The following is a 17,274-nucleotide window of genomic DNA, read 5'->3' as shown; positions in this document are numbered from 1 at the left end:
GCAAGGGTTAGATTTACAGGTACAGTTAGGAATTAGCAAATCATCAACTATTGCTAACTGAAAAATAAATCAACATGTGTGTATATGGTTTTTGAAGAAGGTAGTGTGGCTTCCCACCTTTTTGATGCTGCTGGCATACTGTTTCATGGCGATCTTCTCCACTGTGCTCTCAAAACCAAAGAAAGATTTGATGTCCAGACTGGCAGATTGTTCAAAACATGTCCATTCTTCATTTTCTGGGTGAACCTACATTGGACAACAGGTCACATGCCAACTTTGTTAAATTGCCAATAAAAGAGTAGTATAAAAATAATGTTGTCAGTATTCAATATAACTATATCAGTTGTTATGCTTCTCTTGTATAGCATAGAGTAGTATAACAACTGATGTTAAAGTAAAAGATACCGACTACACTACTTGAACAACCAGATAAGATCTGAGTAAAAGAAGATACTGGACATTTACTCCATAAGTTAAAATTTGAAAAGCAAATAAGAATTGTACGAGTTGTATACACTGTGAATGCATACAGTGCATGTGCTTCATTAGCCACGTTTTGGTCACTGGCTAACCTTCCAGGGAACGTGAGATAGTAATATTGTACTTCAGCGCTTCTCCTCTGTAACACTCATATAAATAGAACCTTCAAAGGAGGCCTTAGAGGGTCTGACCCCATTAACTCTATCATCATTTACTCAGGCATGATGCATATGGCTACTTTACTTTAGCATTGCACAGTATTACCTGAATAATCTTTAAAAACAGTCACTAGGAGCTCTATAGTGTGTGCATATTTATTACGCAAGATGATATTATATTTTTTTCCAAGCACATTTTACCAATTCCAACCCACATCAATCTTAATAACTACTCTTAATTTTGGTATTTAATAATTTATAAGTGATATATATAATTGTCCATGAAGGCTAGAAGTGAAAAACTTATATTCAGGTGTGCATAATTATTAGGCAGGTTTCCTTTACAGATAAAATGAGCCAAAAAAGAGATTTAACTCAGACTGAAAAGTAAAAAATTATTAAATGCCCAAGAGAACTATTCAAAACTAATGCAATACAGAAATTGCAAAGTTAAGGTATGACCATTGGACAGCAAAATGCTCACTGGGTCAGCACAGTTAGAAAAAAAAAAAAAAAAAACAGGTGGAGAAGAAAAGACACTAACTGCAAAAGAATGAAGAATTAAGGTGAAGAATTAGGTGTGAAACCATTAGACACCATTTAAGTCTCCAGCACCACCATTTTCTGCAACCTACCTGGAGTCTCCAGAAGAACAAAGTGTCAGATTTTCAGAGACTTTGCCTGGGTAAAAAAATCCTAAAAAATAACCCTCACTTAATAAGAATAACATGCTGAAGTGTCGTGAAATACATGAAGACTGTTTTTGTTTTTATAGGCATTATAGACAGATAAGTTGAGAGTGAAGGACCAGCACCACATCCTCTTGTACCACTGTTTGAAAAATGTATCTTCCAGAATCTGGCAGTATGTTTTGGGAGTTAATTTTCAGTCCATCTCCTATCCTGAAAAGTCTGTCTTACAGAGATGGACTAAAATGAACTGTGTACGTGCTCTTGTCGCACTGTTAAATATAACACAATTTTTCTGCAAGAACACAGTACAATATATTTGTGTAGCTGTCAAAATGAATGTACTGTGAATGTTTTATAACAGATGCTCACCAAAGAAGCGTGTTTTGGAGAAGTTTGTGAGAACCAGAGGAATTTATGTACAAATGGGCATCAGATGCTCTAAACAGACACGATTGCTTGTTCTGACAGAGGAACTGTTCACTGATGACATTGACCTGCATTTAGGTTTGTTTGCACATCAATAATAACAGATTCATGTGCACCTAACGACTCCTGTGGGTCACTGTAATCATTTTTACCGACAGTAAAAATGACAATCATCATCCATCAAAAATTTACTGGCGCAACACTGGTTTGCTTTATTCGACCTCATGCAAAGGCTGGGTGTTAAGCCGCTGTTCAGTCTGTATTTCATACAGTGTGATGAGAAACAGCTTGGGCTGCTCTGAAACGATCACAATACATACAAGAGAGGAGCAGCTTTGTTATTTTTTAATTAAACGTATTAATCATAATACGTGATTTACATCAATATATTCAAGTTATCTTATGGCCCCCCCTGGAGGATCACTAAGGCCCTCTAGTGGGACACAGCCCCCTGGTTGAGAACCCCTGGCCTAGAGCTTTTCATAATTCATATTAGAGCTGCACGATTAATTGTTAAAAGATCACGATCTTGATTCAAACACCCACGCAATCCCATTTTTAAATGACAACGATTCGCCCGTGTCTATTAAACCTTTGAAAAAAAAAATCATACAACATTCAAATCGGAATTCGCGCTGCCACTGACACAGACCGTAGACATTTAACATGTTTGGGTAAGAAACAGCTTCACAAACAGTCTTTTCAACTGCACAGTATTATTTCTGTCTTAAAGTCATTCATATTATCACAGAAATACTGGGATGAATGTTTGCAGTTCAGATATAAACATTGACTACGTTTACATGCGCACGAATAATGCGATTATTTCCAATAATCAGAGTAAGGACTTAATCACATTATGATGTTTACATGTCAAGAGGAAAGCTCTTACTCACGTTTACATGCAATTTCCATTATTCATATTATTTGCTAAGAATTGTGGTTAATTTTATTTACTGCCATTATTCACATACCCCACTGCACAGCACAAATGATGGACTCAGAAAGAGCAGTGTTACTGGCCACTGTTTTAATTTACGTCTATTTACGTTTATTTAGATTGAAGTATTGCGTTTACATGAGGTAAAGATTAATTGCAATATTGCCAAAATCTCATTATAATCGCATTGAGGGTGCATGTAAACGCACTCAGTGCGTTTACATGCACCCTCTTAATGCGATTATAATGAGATTTTGGCAATATTGCGATTAATCTTTACCTCATGTAGAGTTAATCTTTACCTTGCGATTAATCTTTACCTTTTAATCGAAATATACAGGCATGAAAACACCTTAATCGCAGTATTGCCGCTGTGACCAAAGTGCGCATGTGTTCGTGACATGAATGATGGAACACGCACATGTAATAACGGAGATTAGAAACGATGGAGGGGAAGAAAGCGTCGCATTTCTGGGGAAAACACAACGCGCTGCCATCAGTCTCTGTTCCTTACCCTCATCCAGAAACGGCAAGTAGAACACGATGGCAACCAGTCTCTGTTCCTTACCCTCATCCAGAAACGGCAAGTAGAACGCGATGGCAGCGTAAGCAAGCGAATTGCCATCACATTTCTATGTCGCCAAAGCATGGAATACAACCATACAAAAGTGTTTTGCATTAGACATAAATAAATTAAAACAGCGGCCAGTAACACACCTGCTCTTTCTGAGTCCATCATTTGTGCTGTGCATTGGGGTACGTGAATAATGGCAGTAAAAAAAATAAGTACAATTCGCAAATAATAAGAATAATGGAAATTGCATGTAAACGGAAGTGAAGAGCTTTGCTATTGACATCTAAACATCATAATGCGATGTAGTCCTTACATTTGTAGCATTTGGACCAATCAGACACACAATGTTCATTTGATTTAACAAATGAAATTAGTTATTAGATCAACAAATAATCACAGACCCCTCACCCAATATACATCCTTGGGTGCCCCTATGTCTGGGGACGCCTCCAGGTCCCCCCGGTGCCATGGCAACCCATCAGATAACACTAGTTTTATTGCTCAAAGGAATGCAAATGGCCGAGCAACACTCACTTCATATAGGAAAAAGACATTATGCCATAAAATGGAGTCTTTCTCTAATTAATTCATAGAAAACCCTTTCTTTGAATGAGCACACATCATTAGGTCATTGTGTATATTATTACTGTTCTTGTATATGTTTTTGTGTATTGTATACCGTTTTATGCATGTTTATAATAGATCACTAGTTAATATCACTCTAACTGTAACATGTTTGGTCTCTATCAATTCGTCTTCGGATGATCTATGTGAGAGTGAATATTACATGTTGATACCTATGCAACATATTAATGTCCTAAGAATCTTTAATGGTTTGTATAACAAATATTAATCCAACCCCTTTGCAAATTAACATGCTCTCAGACAAAGAGCCATAAACCCCCCCAGCATTTCCAAACTCCCGCTTGGAAATTCAGCCTTTCTCATTGGTCAAGCCCATCCTGAGAGGTGTGAATTCATCACTCTTCAACCCGGAAGAACGTGATCGCGAGTCCAAGACTTGAAACCAAGACTTTTACTCCGAGACTGCATTCCAGACACACGTGGAAGTGCAAGTATGGTACATCTAACTAAACTAAACAGAGATTTAGTATAAGTTATAGACTCCGTTATGAACGGCGCTGATGGTTTTACTCAGGTGGTTAACCGACTCTTTCCATAACTGCATTCTGTTTTCTCTAATGGCTTCATTCATCCACTTTAGCTCCCCTTTTGTATATACGCGTGAGTGTATGTATGTTTGTTTGTTTAGATTAGTTATGTGTGTTAGCGTTTAGTTAATAAAAGTTGTGTTCACAAATTACATGAGTTTCTGGTTCTGCCTTGCAAATTAATGTCCCTTTACGATTCTGACCCTCGCTACATGCTCTAATGCATTAATACTTAAGAAAGTATTTTCTGTGGCCACGAAAATATCCTTTCTTAGAGTTGATTTGAACTTGCACTGAATGGTCGCTGGACGACCAGATCAGTTGATGGCAATTTAATTCTGCTACAGTTAACCCTGTCAGCCGATATAAATAATTGTAATTAATCATAATTAATTGTAATTATTTAAATACAATTCCCTTTTAAGCTAATTCGCTACACATTATAGACCCTTTTCGGGCTGACGTCACAGTTACATCACAGCGCTAGCTGGAGGCAAAACAAAGCGAAAACTGGAGGCGGCAAATTCAAACCAGCACAGATTCAGCTACATAAGGAGCTTAAAATATAATCTTGTTGTGATGTTGGGTGCCAGAATCTATGTAGTAGGGTCTTCAATTTGAAATTTTAACGCATACCTGCTGCCTCTGCCAGACAAAAAAAACGACGACAGCTGTGGTTAAATGTGATAAAATAAGCGGACTGGACAGAAACGATCGTCAAAAACGCTCACGTTTGCAGCGCACTCTTCTTATTAGAAAAGGTTAAATAAAGTATTGTCTTTTGTTGTTATGGGCACGTCTAAAGATTTCTTATGCATCTCACCTAGGGATATGTCGGTATCAAATTTTCATGTTGTGATTAATTACTAATGCTTTTATCACGGTATATGGTATTATCACGATATTGAAATTTAGTTTAAAAAAAGTGTTGTCATAATACAGTATAACAGGTTTAATAACTTTTTTCTTATAACAAAAATAACTGAACATTTAAATACAATAAAGCAATACAATAAAATTTATAAAGTTAAAAGTTTTACACACATTAAAGTGCAAAAGAACTATAAAGACCAATAGGAATCACTTTACAATAAGACCTCATTAGTTAAACTTAGTTAATGCACTAACATTCACAATGAGCAATAGCTACATTTGCTACAGAAGTTATTAATCTTTGTTAAAAAATACAAGTCTTAGTTCATGTTAGCTCATTAAATAACACAGCAACTTTTGATTTTAACAATGTGTTATTAAATATTGGAATACCTAATATAAATGGATGTTCAGAATAATTTTTCATTGGCAGTTTATGTTAACTAACGTTAATGAATTAACTAATGAAGCCCTAATGTAAAGTGTGACAATAAAGAATCAAAACACTTTCAAACAATATCTAGGGCATGTTGTAGTCCAGATTAAAATGCAAAAAAAAGTTAGAAAACAAATAGCCTATTAAGTCTAAATATTTAAGTATTTGGCGCTGTGATGAACATCAGCAAATACACAAATCTCAATGGCTGTTTAAATCATTTAAACATGTTTCAGAAACAGAAAGTAGCGCAGCTGCTTTGTTTACTGAGTTTCCGGGGTGATGGCTGCATTTTTGCAGTTTAGCACCATCTGCTGTCAGAAAGTGTATGTGCGCTTTCATCCAGAGCGTCTCTCACGCATTCTGCCACACACTTCTCATGCATGTTTACATGAGAGTGCACACGTGTCTTTGACGCAGCTTACAGCAGTGTTGTGCATTTTGACCAGTTGATGGGAAAAGTATTTTTAAAATGCATTCAAAATTCGGAATAATTTGTAATATATAATTATTCACGGTATTTAGAAGTGCCCACGATAACAATATCGTGCATATTCATTACCGTGATATATCGCATTACGGAACACCAGCACGTCTCATCTTACCACTCTGTCATGTATGAAATAATGTCTGTGTGCCTGTGTGTAAAACAACAAACTGACAAATTATATGCTTAATCATTTATATTGTATATACATTGTCGTGATTAATTGTGGCTGGAATAATAATGTAACTGTAAAAATGAAAAAATTTAAATTGAAATATATAGATCTTCATGACTAGATGTTAGATGTGAGTCACTCAACCGGAGGTAATTCTGTCTGATCGTCCATCCTTTGAGTAAAAGTGTGTGTGGGTCGGACAATCTGGTTTCGTCCTTTAAAGTTAACCTTTTCAAATAACAATCGCAGTCCCGGACAACGAATGACCTTACATATGCAAGTAACATCGGAATTTCTCCAGTTATTGTTAAAAAAAAAAAACAAGCTAACAAACTATAGCTAGCGTTAGTGAAGCCGTCAGGGGAATCTTTCTGCCTCCAGCTAAGCTCTGCCCACAGAAAAACATCACAACGTTTACTAACAGAAAAAGGGTCTATTCGTTCACGAGTAAACGTAGTCATTGATGTCTATGGTAGCGATCAAAATAGAGTAAATCCCCTTTTGAAAGTGACTGGCACTTCAAATAATGTGTTGTTTGCATTGTTTTGCCACCTAGTGACAGTTAAAAATATATGTCATTGAATCTTTCATTCAAGAGATTTGTTCAAAAACGCTGATTAATCCATTAATAAATAAAACAAGTGAAGTATTTGAGTCAATGAATAATTCATTCAAACCATTTTTTTCACAATTTTAATATTAAAAATTGGTGTATTTAATATATTTAAAATACATATATATATTAACATGTTTGACCAATAACATTCAGGCATTGTACATAATCGACCAATAGTGGTGCAAATACGCGTACATACTAAGGTTGTGCCGATAGACGATTGTATCGTGGATTGACGATAGTCAGAGATATCGCCTGTGGATGATGCCTTTGACGATAGCAAGACGATTATTATTATTATCAGGCTAGTAATACTATCTAATTAATATCAGGGCTTATTTGAACTCGCGAGTTCTCTCATCATAAACAACAAAGTGCAGATGTATGTGCGATGTAAGTATAAGAGATTTATTCATCATACAGTGTAGATTCACTGATTATAACGGGAGTGTTTTTAAAGTGCATAAACTCACGCTAGGCCGAGCTTGTGATGATGTTCTTTGGTAATGTAATGTTCTTTGCTTGTTTTCTGTAACTGCTTTTTGAATAAATGAGGAAATGTAAGCATTATAATTAGTAACTTACGATGGTTCTACTAATTTGTTATCATGTTAAATACAAATTCAGTCATATTAGAAACATTAGGCTGCTTTTAACCTTACACTGGAGCTGGTTTACTTTCCGACAATGAACCTAAGTAAATAAATAATTAAATTAGCACAATAATATCGTGTATCGGCGATCTCACAGGCTGACGATAGGACGATATGCTTAATTAAGCATATCGCCCAACACTAGTACATACTATGTGTCACGAATCCGGTCTACGAACTTCCGTTCACTCACCACCAGAGGTCACTCGCTCACCACATTGACTCTCACACCATACATCACAATGGACTGCATTTCCCATCACCCATTGCACTGACGACACACACACCTGATTCTACGCACACACTGATTACATGCCTTACATAAACCCTGGACTTCCTCTTCCTCCCTGCCGAGTATTGTATGCGCTTATCGCTCCCATAGCTTTAGCTACTCTACAGAGCCCTTGTTAGTTATCCTAGTCTTGCCTTGCCTGTTTCGGATTGTGTTTTCCCCTGCCTGGACTATTGCTGTCGTTTTGGATTTACCCCTCTTGTCTAGCCCCTTTGGATACTGTTCGCTGTCTACTGACCCTTGCCTGCTCTGAGCATTGTTATGCGCATGCTGCGCACAGACCTCGCAAATAAAACAAAGCACTGGTTCATGCGTGCAAGGTGCAGCGCGTGCATAACAGTCCAGTGCAGGCTGTACCAGTGCTTGAATAAAGCGCAGATATGCTGTTCTGAATAGACGTCGGGAACGGAATATTGTTAGACCGCCCGCTCCCGTTCAAATTGCACCAGAGTTACCGACCGCAACCGCGTTTTATTCGGGAATTTAATCCCGCGTCTCAAGAAATCTGGTCGGGTCCCACGGTACCTCTAGCGCAGACCAATCAATGTATAACAAATTCCTGTGAGAGTGATTCGAAAACATAAGGAGTTATCTGCTCTCTATAGCTCTCACAGTACTTTGATGTCATACATTGATCGGTCTGCGCAGCACTGCTTCAAGTTTAAGCGTATACACCTAATATGTTGCTTTGACCATTCAGTGTAGATACCACCTTCTCACACCACATTGTTAGAACTGCCCGGTCATGCAGATTTGCCTTATACAACATTAAGAAGACCAGGCCCTTTTAATCGAAACATGCTACACAACTCCTTGTTCAAGCTCTTGCAACACCCTCTTGGCAGGCCTTCCATACAGTTCTATCAAACCTCTCGAACTAATCCAGAATATGGCAGCTAGAGTAGTCTTTAATGAGCCGAAAAGAGCATGTCACACCTCTGTTCATCAATTTGCACTGGCTACCAATAGCCGCTTGCATAAAATTTAAGCCATTGATGTTTGCCTACAAAACAACCACTGACTCTGCACCCCTTTACCTAAATTCACTACTTCAGACTTGTGCCCTCCAGAAGCTTGCATTCTGCAAGTGAACGGTGCATTATACATGCTTACACACGGTGATTTTTTTTTCCCCACAGTGAGACACTTTTACCTTAACCCTCTGGGGTCGACAAACGCGGATACGCGTTTTGAGGCAGATTTTCCTGATAAGGCCGAAACAAGCTTGAATTACTCTGCCATTTTTTATTGTACAGATAAGAGCAATACACCATTCAAATCTGTAAGGGGTCTACTTTTATTTGTATACACTCATAACAACAACTAAACTTTGTGCTTTTGAAGAATAAAGAAAACAAACAGGGTGCGTTCTCAGTCTTCACTCTCTCCGCGAACTGCTTTTTGAAACACGTCACTAGAATGAACTGTAACTCAGCAAATACTTCACACAGAGACATGAGAAATATATCTATAGAAAGCTTGACATGTCTACTGTTAAATGAAGTAGGTCTTACTGAAAACAAATATTCTGTGATAAAGTAATCCGTATGAAACCAACGGCAGGTCCAGTTTTTCCGTCTGGTCTCATTATCTCTAATTAGGTCATGCCCACGTGCTGCTCGCGCTATTGTTATAACAAATCTCCATGTGAAACACGCGGCATGTAAACGCCCACACCACCGTAAACAAAGCAGCAACACATTCATCTCAGATACTTTTCCGTTTTGGAAGAACACGCTGTGAGGAATAAGCCTTGTATTTACCTCAGAAACGCGCTGAGAGGAAAAAGCCTTGTATTTACCCCAAGAAGACGCGCTGAGAGGAAAAAGCTTTGTTTACCTCACAAACAGAACGCGAGCGCAGCTGGAGCCGGCGGAGGAGGAGATATTTTATACAGAGTAAGTAATGTTTCTTATTGGCATTCGATCATGTTGTTGTGACAAAGTTGAACGCATTTACTAGTTGAACTTTTCCCAAACTATAACTCCAGAATAAAATGTGTGAAATCGAGTGCATTTTGAAATATGATAGGCAACCTTTCATTGCATTTAAATGTTGCACGACGTGAGGATAGTTATATGTTCTATAAACAATGATATAAAAGTAATGTCTAAGAAAGTTTAGACCAATCTTTACTGTGAAGTAGCCTACTCTGTTTGCAAATACCTGCTCAAACATGTTTATAATAAGCTTAACAATAATAATTTAGTTTCTCAGTTATAAAATGTTGTTTTTGTATTGTATGATAATACATGCAAAGCACGTGTGCATCTATGTTATAAAATCACGTGGGCAATATTGGTGATTGCTAATGTAATAATATAGTTGCTCCTGATAAGCCTATCAACATGTTCACTAATTTATTTATTAATTTTAAATGTGTGTGTGGGGGTGCTTTATTTATTTTGAATAGTAACAATATGTAGGTCTATATATTATAATAAATATAATGTACTGTTTTTGCTGCACTTTGGATCAAATAAATGCAGGCTTGGTGAGCTGAAGACACTTCTTAAAAAAAAAAAAAAACATCACAAATCTTACTGTTTAAATAATTTGACTGGTAGTGTATGTATTGTCACCATGTCTGCTTTGTTTTTGTCCGTTCATTGTGTTGCTCACGTCTGTTTTGTGTTTTCTCATGCAGTTTCTGCTGTCTCCCGTTTTCCTGGGTTCCAGTTTCCTGCCACTGTTTTGAATACTAACCCATTATCCAGGATAGTTCACGCCCTCTCGCATAGACCCTATCTACTCAAAAAGTGACTTAGAAAATTTAAATCAATATATTGTTTTCTCTGAATGAGTGAGTTAGATTATTTTAAGATCATTTTGAATTTTCTAGGCTACAAGATCCAGTTCTCAAAAGTCTTGTGAACAAATGTTCTGTATGTGTTTTATGGCCTTATTTCAGTTGCTTTAAAATTTTAAGCGCTAAATCTCCATCACCTGTTTTCAAATGGAGCGGCATTTAATACACAGAGCCGTAGTTCACTGACAAACTACGCAATTCGCGCTCTGAATCGCAGATGAATCGCCTGCGATATTGAACGTGATATTGCGTAGCTTGTCAATGAACTACGGCTCTGTGTATAAAATGCCGCTCCATTTGAAAACAGGTGATGGAGATTTAGCGCTAATCTTACGGAACCGGCTTTACTGACTAGATGCGCATGACTATCGCATGCAATATATCGTGCAGCCCTACATCTCGTCCATCTACACTTGACCCTCTAAAAGAAGCACTCTATTCTATTTCTATTTTATCTACTTGTTTTCTTTTTTTATAAAAAAAAAAACATTCACCCTCTAACACTAGCACTCTATTCTATGTACTTGTTTTCTTTTTATTTATAGACTCACAGGCAGACAAAAACAGCCAATTCAGAGAGAAACAAAATGCACTGAAATTATTGAAACACAAAAGTGAATAATAATAAATAAATAAAAAATAAAAACAATTCACAAGTGCATACTGAACCATGGATGTCATACCGAACAGTTCAATATTATATTAAGAAGTGTGGCATCTCTAATGGCCCAAATACTGTCATCACTTCACTTTTGAGTGCTTAATCCCTTTTTTATATACAGGTTTCAGCTATTTACATCATAATAGTTTTTACTGTTATACTACAACAGGAGCTATACTAACTGTATTTCGCTCCTTTGCCATTTTATTTGTTGCCTAAGAAACACATTTTATTTACCGGTACAGAGGCACCAAAAACTGGTACCAAAATTATGCTGGTGTCTAATCATATTATACAACCAAACTGAAGTTGTTAATTACATACTTAACAGCACCTCTGAGATATGAGGGTGATTTTTCTCACCGAGTAACAGCAGAGTTCATGAATGATGACTCTGTTGGAGAAGGTTTCATTGTGAGATTCAATATGAAGAGTTCTTTCTCTGTGGTTCAGAGAGTTCTTCTGAATGAAGTAGACATAATCCACACCTGCAATCTACACACAAATACAGGATTTATCATTTTATTACAAATCAAAGCTGAAAATTTCATCAAGCTTATTCACATCTTATATCACAAGTCTTCAATTCCATTTTACCCGTTTGAGGAGTCGTGGTGCATCCACGTCAAGTTTACACCTCCTCTCAATCCTATGAAAAGATCGATCCTCACTGGTCTCCTCACTGATCACATCACTGTCCACAAACATGGGGATCAAATGACAGGTGGGAAACCTCCTCTCATATGCCTGAAGAAGAGAGAACAACATAAGAATTGACTGAAAAACTGAGAAGAATCAAAAAAACACCTGCTTTCCTTTATGAAGGAATGGAGGTACAGTATGTGTTTTTTTTTTTTTTGCATGAGCATAAAGTCACTGAGGGCCTGTTGCATAGAAAGAGAGCAGTGGGGAAGACATTGATCAGATAGGTGGCATTACTATTGAGCACATGGGCAACAATTCCAGGAATCACAGCTTCATTTGTTTAAAGAACTGAGAATACGCCAAATGGGAACAGCACTTGTGTTTAATACTGCTCACATGGATACAGTTCTGGAGGGGGATAATCTGAGCTACTTTAAAAAGTAGTATGAAATAAGCAAAATAAGCAGTTGACAGATAGGATGCGTGACCTTTCACAAAGTCAACAACAAATTGTAACAGCTGAAGTACAAACAAAACCTCCCAGATGAAACAGACAGCATAAAGCACGATCAAATCACAATTTACAGAATATCTCAGAACAGGATCAACCCTCTCCATTTAAGGAGTTGTTTCTAGGGCCCAACAATAAGGATGAACAAACAGCCTGAAGCTAATGTGAAAGCTTAGATTAGCTGACAGAACTGTTAGGCTACTTACCCAATAGGGCATGTGTTGATTTCATAAATGTTTTTTTTTAATACTGACAACTAAACTAAACTGACACAAATTCACCCCTCCCACATCCTCCGATGTAACAACTCAGTGGTTAAGTTACTGAGTGCAATGACCCTGTTGCATTTCTACAGGTTTTTGTGTTTTACCTATATAATTGTTGCTGTAAATCTTTTTTCTTTTTTTTAACAAAGCAGCATACAAGGACACAATGTCAGTCACCTAAGCTGTTAATAAACAGGTCCTCCCCACTCAGTGACACACCCACTGAAAAACCTGTTGAAAGCACTCTTATCACCCTTACCTGTGCGTTCACACCGCCGCCGGCGAGAGCATCAAAATTCGCTCTGGCCGCCCTGCCAACGACGCTGTAGAAAGATTCATTGACACTCTGACGATCGAACGCTTGGTCTTGTATTTAAAGGAACCGAAAAGGAAACAAGGATGTTGATCTTGTGCAGACTGACCAGAAGTAGGGTATAAATTAACCTCATGAAATATTTTAATTGTGAAATAAGAAATTGATCAATGGAAAGAACTTTATAGTTACAACAATTATAGTTACATGTTTACTAACGAAATAAACCAATAAATGCCAATTGGTCAAATCGGTGTTGTTTTGAGCAAATGAATTGCATTCCCGCTGAAAAACAAGCGTTCCAGAGTGAAAATGCTTAGGAACTAATGTGATCGGAACCAAAGTTTACAGGAGTGCATTCTCTGGACTCCTCTCAAGCGGAGGACTTCTACATTCCGATTGGTTGCCGCCCAACCGCGTCATAGCTCATTACCATAAAGTTGACCTGACTTCAACTCTCCTCGATGCCCTCACCGTCCGCGCCGCACCACTCTCGCCGGCCACTTTGACGCTCTCGCCGGTGGCGGTGTGAACGCACGGTTATAGTTATCAGAGATTCTATTGTACGGAATGGGAAAAGAGAGAGTCACCAGTCACTATAGTCCAATGTTTACCGGAAGCCAGAACACCTGACGTCAGTCAGAGATCACAAAAAATAACATTAAAAGTGTTTTAACTCGCAATCATGCTCGGGCCCCCTCCCTGCTTATCAGGGTGACGAGATTTATAGCAAACTGTTGTCACTCAATGGCTGGATGTCTAAGGGTTTTTTTAGACAATTGAACAAGTTTGGATCTGACCTGACCTGTTAAAAAGAGATGGTCTTCATCTTCATACTGTTATAACCATTGCACAAGTCCATAAGACCGCAAGTGCACATGAAGTGTGCAATTTGGGACAGGGCCAATGATCCTTAGAGAGAAATGTTATCTGCAAGGATTTCCAGTCAGGATATAAACTGTATCATAGTACTGAGTCCGCTTTCATCAGAGTAATAAATTACCTGCTCTTGTCATCTGATCATGATGCATCTCTCTATTAGTGTTACTGGACCTTAGCACCGCATTTGACACTATCAACCACAATATTCTTTTGAATAGGCTCAAAAATTACATTGGCATTAGTGGAATCGCATTGGCATTGTTTAATGGCATTATAAAACATGGTATTAGTTTTCACTGTTATGGTGATGATACACAGCTAGGGTTGGGTATCGAAAACCGGTTCCAATTTAGAACCGGATCCAAATTTCCAAGAACCGGGTATTCGATAAGACGCGTTCATTTCGATTCTGCTTAAAGATTCCTGTGTTCGCATTTTAATGCGATTTAAAATGACTCAAGTGCAGGAACGGAAAGAACTTGCGCCTTGTTTGTAGGGCTGGTCCGAATACCATTTTTTGAGCTTCGAAGCTTTGGTAGTAATCAACACCGAATATTCAAAGCTTCGGAGGGAGGGGGCTGAACATATTCTTCTCTCTAATAAATGGCAGGAATCTCTGTGTGTCTGTTTGCATTTTTATTATGTCGAGAACCGTTCCAATCAACTTCACGCTATGAAGCACGGTCTGTTGCTGCGGATCCAAGGGAGTGCAGTGTCACATTTTGGTTCAATATGGACACACGACACGTTCAGAGTTAATAAACTTAATAAACTACAGAACAGCGCGAGCCAGAAGCGGCGCGTCTCACGCGGGCAGGGCTTATATGTGCTGAGAACGGACACTGCACTAGTGATACAAAACACACAGGTCTGTTAAGAGCAATACTTTTAATAAGATAAACCACCAGGTCGGACTGGTGACAGGCACGGGCAGGTTGTGGGTACAATTATAACCAAGACTATTTCGACTTAATCCAGTACACGCTGATAGGCAGCTCCTTTCAAATTGTCCCGTGCCTGTGTTTGTGCGCTCTGTCTGAAGACCGGGCTTCTACAGCGGGATTTGCAAACACTGAGCACTGTAGCCAATCGACAGCTGTATTGACATTGATTGACAGCTGTAGGTCTAGTGATTATATTAAAGGGAGCGCTCTTTGCTCGCTTTTCTGTAGTTAATCTATTCACAATTTGAATAAAAGCTTTAGTCTATTTCTCATTCTAAAATAGGCCTAACACTGTTCTGTTTATTTAATGCAATGTTTAATTAACTGAAAAATGCTTAAGGCTTCTTAATGTGCGCTAATAAAAACGCTAACAATTATTTTATATGTTTGTCAAATTGTTAAAATATAGTTAAAATAGAGGGGTGTGTTCCAATAGTTTTTGCTATGATTTCGAAATTAATAATTAGAAACGTGAAACTGGCTACTGAAATTTCGGAATCGTGGTTGTTATTTTTATTTATTATTATTTATTTATTTAATTTTTTTTTTAAAATAAAACTCTTTAGCGTTTCATAGTTATTATGTTGCCTCTGTGTCTGTGATTAGCCTATAGGAGCCCTCCAAAAATGTCTCCTTGATATCACATCCGGTGATAGCAATCGTCAAGATGGAATTAGCAGATGTGAAAAAAAATCTCGGCAGTGGAAATTTTAAAATAGTACACAATTCGTTGTCAAAACTCAAGTCCGACGTTTGGGAGAAATTTGGAGTAATTACTGATAGTGAAAATAACCTCCTAGTGGGCTTCGCTGCATGTAGAACTTGTCTTAAAGTCTTAACTTATGAAAGCCACAAGACTGGGACATCGTCACTGCGAACCGGGGCGGAACTCCGCTGTGCGCGCGGTACAGAGAGCGCGACCATGTAACGTAGAGACAGAAATGACATGCCGTCGTGCAAATAAGATAAATAAAATAAGGCTATTTAGTTTGTTTAATAAAATAACAAGGTATAGACCTGTTCTAGAGGGAAGGTAACATTGAATGACTTCTTTTGTGGTCTGGCGCTATAGAGAAAATAAAATTAACTTGACTTTCAAGGGGGGCGGGGGATGCCGTTGGGGGGGCGGGCCGCCCCCCTAAAATAATGGTAGGGGAAACACTGTGATGGGTTCTCTAAATTGGCACAAGGCTTGATTGACATTGGTGCTCGGGCCGGCCATGTGGACGCTACTCAACTCTTGCCTAACCCAACAACTGTCTCTCGCAGAGTAAGCAAATATGCAGAGGATGTTCGTCAAGAAATAATTCCAGAATTGCGAATGCAGCTTAGTGAAAGCAATGGAGCAGTCACTCTCAATATGTGGACAGATGATTATAGAAAAACTGGCTATTTCTGCGTAACTCTGCACTATATCAACAGCAAGTGGGAGTTAATTGAGCGAGTGCTCTGCACGTCCCAGTGGAATAACGAACTACGCAAAACAGCAGACAATATTAAGGCAGCCATCATCAATGCATTACATAAATTCGGCCTTGATGATTTTTTCGCAAAATTGGTGTATGTGACGGACAGAGGGGCAAATTAAGTTGCAGCCCTTCGTTCTGTTACGTGGTTGAGTTGCTCTGCACACATTTTAAACACAGTCTTGTCCACGACGCTATCAAAAACGTCTGAGGACAACGTGTTTGGTGAAGAAGTGAACACTCTCATCGACTTGGCCAAATCCTGGTCACCTACTTCAAACAAACAAACCTCCAGAATCGCCTCAAAAGAACACTTAAAGCATCTGTGGAGACACGCTGGAATTCAGTGCACACGATGCTGGAGTCTATTAGTTGTCAGTATGAGGACATCCACAGGCTTCTGGAAGAACAAGAAGTAGCCCGCCCAACAAACTTGAATGAAGAAGCGCTGACTGGCATTGTCACATTTCTGTGACGATTCAGGGAAGCCACCAAAGCCTTGGAAGCATTAAAAACTGACTCTTCACTTGGCTATTGTGTGGTTTAACCGTATCAAACGCTCTTCCACAGACAGCATGACAGTTTCTGCACTGAAGGAAAAATGCCTCAACATTATGCGTACAAAATTCATCCCCTACACAAACTGGCCATGTTTCTACATCCCAAACTAAAAAGTCTGAAGCTACTTGAAGACAGAAGTGAAGTGACAAGTGTGCACATGCATGTGCGACGTCTTGTGAAAGGTGAGTGACTATGTTTAAAATTAATCATTATTTTTAATATTTATTTTGCGAGTAAACAAA

At 38.3% G+C, this 17,274-nt stretch overlaps 1 protein-coding gene across 2 annotated transcripts in view; it reads right to left on the bottom strand.

Moving 5' to 3' along the window:
• Positions 1–17,274, bottom strand: part of si:dkey-237i9.1 (SEC14-like protein 1) — a 134,162-nt gene that overhangs the window by 53,395 nt on the left and 63,493 nt on the right. For both annotated transcript variants that reach the window (XM_058779086.1, XM_058779087.1), the window contains exons 3-5: positions 12,042–12,191; positions 11,808–11,939; positions 118–246 (exon numbers count right to left, since the gene is read on the bottom strand). In XM_058779086.1, coding sequence (XP_058635069.1) covers positions 118–246; positions 11,808–11,939; positions 12,042–12,191 — 411 coding nt within the window. The remainder of the gene's footprint in view (positions 1–117; positions 247–11,807; positions 11,940–12,041; positions 12,192–17,274) is intronic.

The sequence above is a fragment of the Onychostoma macrolepis genome, chromosome 06 (genome assembly GCF_012432095.1).
Source record: "Onychostoma macrolepis isolate SWU-2019 chromosome 06, ASM1243209v1, whole genome shotgun sequence".
Taxonomy (NCBI): domain Eukaryota; kingdom Metazoa; phylum Chordata; class Actinopteri; order Cypriniformes; family Cyprinidae; genus Onychostoma; species Onychostoma macrolepis.
Note: the sequence above shows the minus strand (reverse complement) of the source record. Positions and strands in the feature narration are given on the sequence as shown.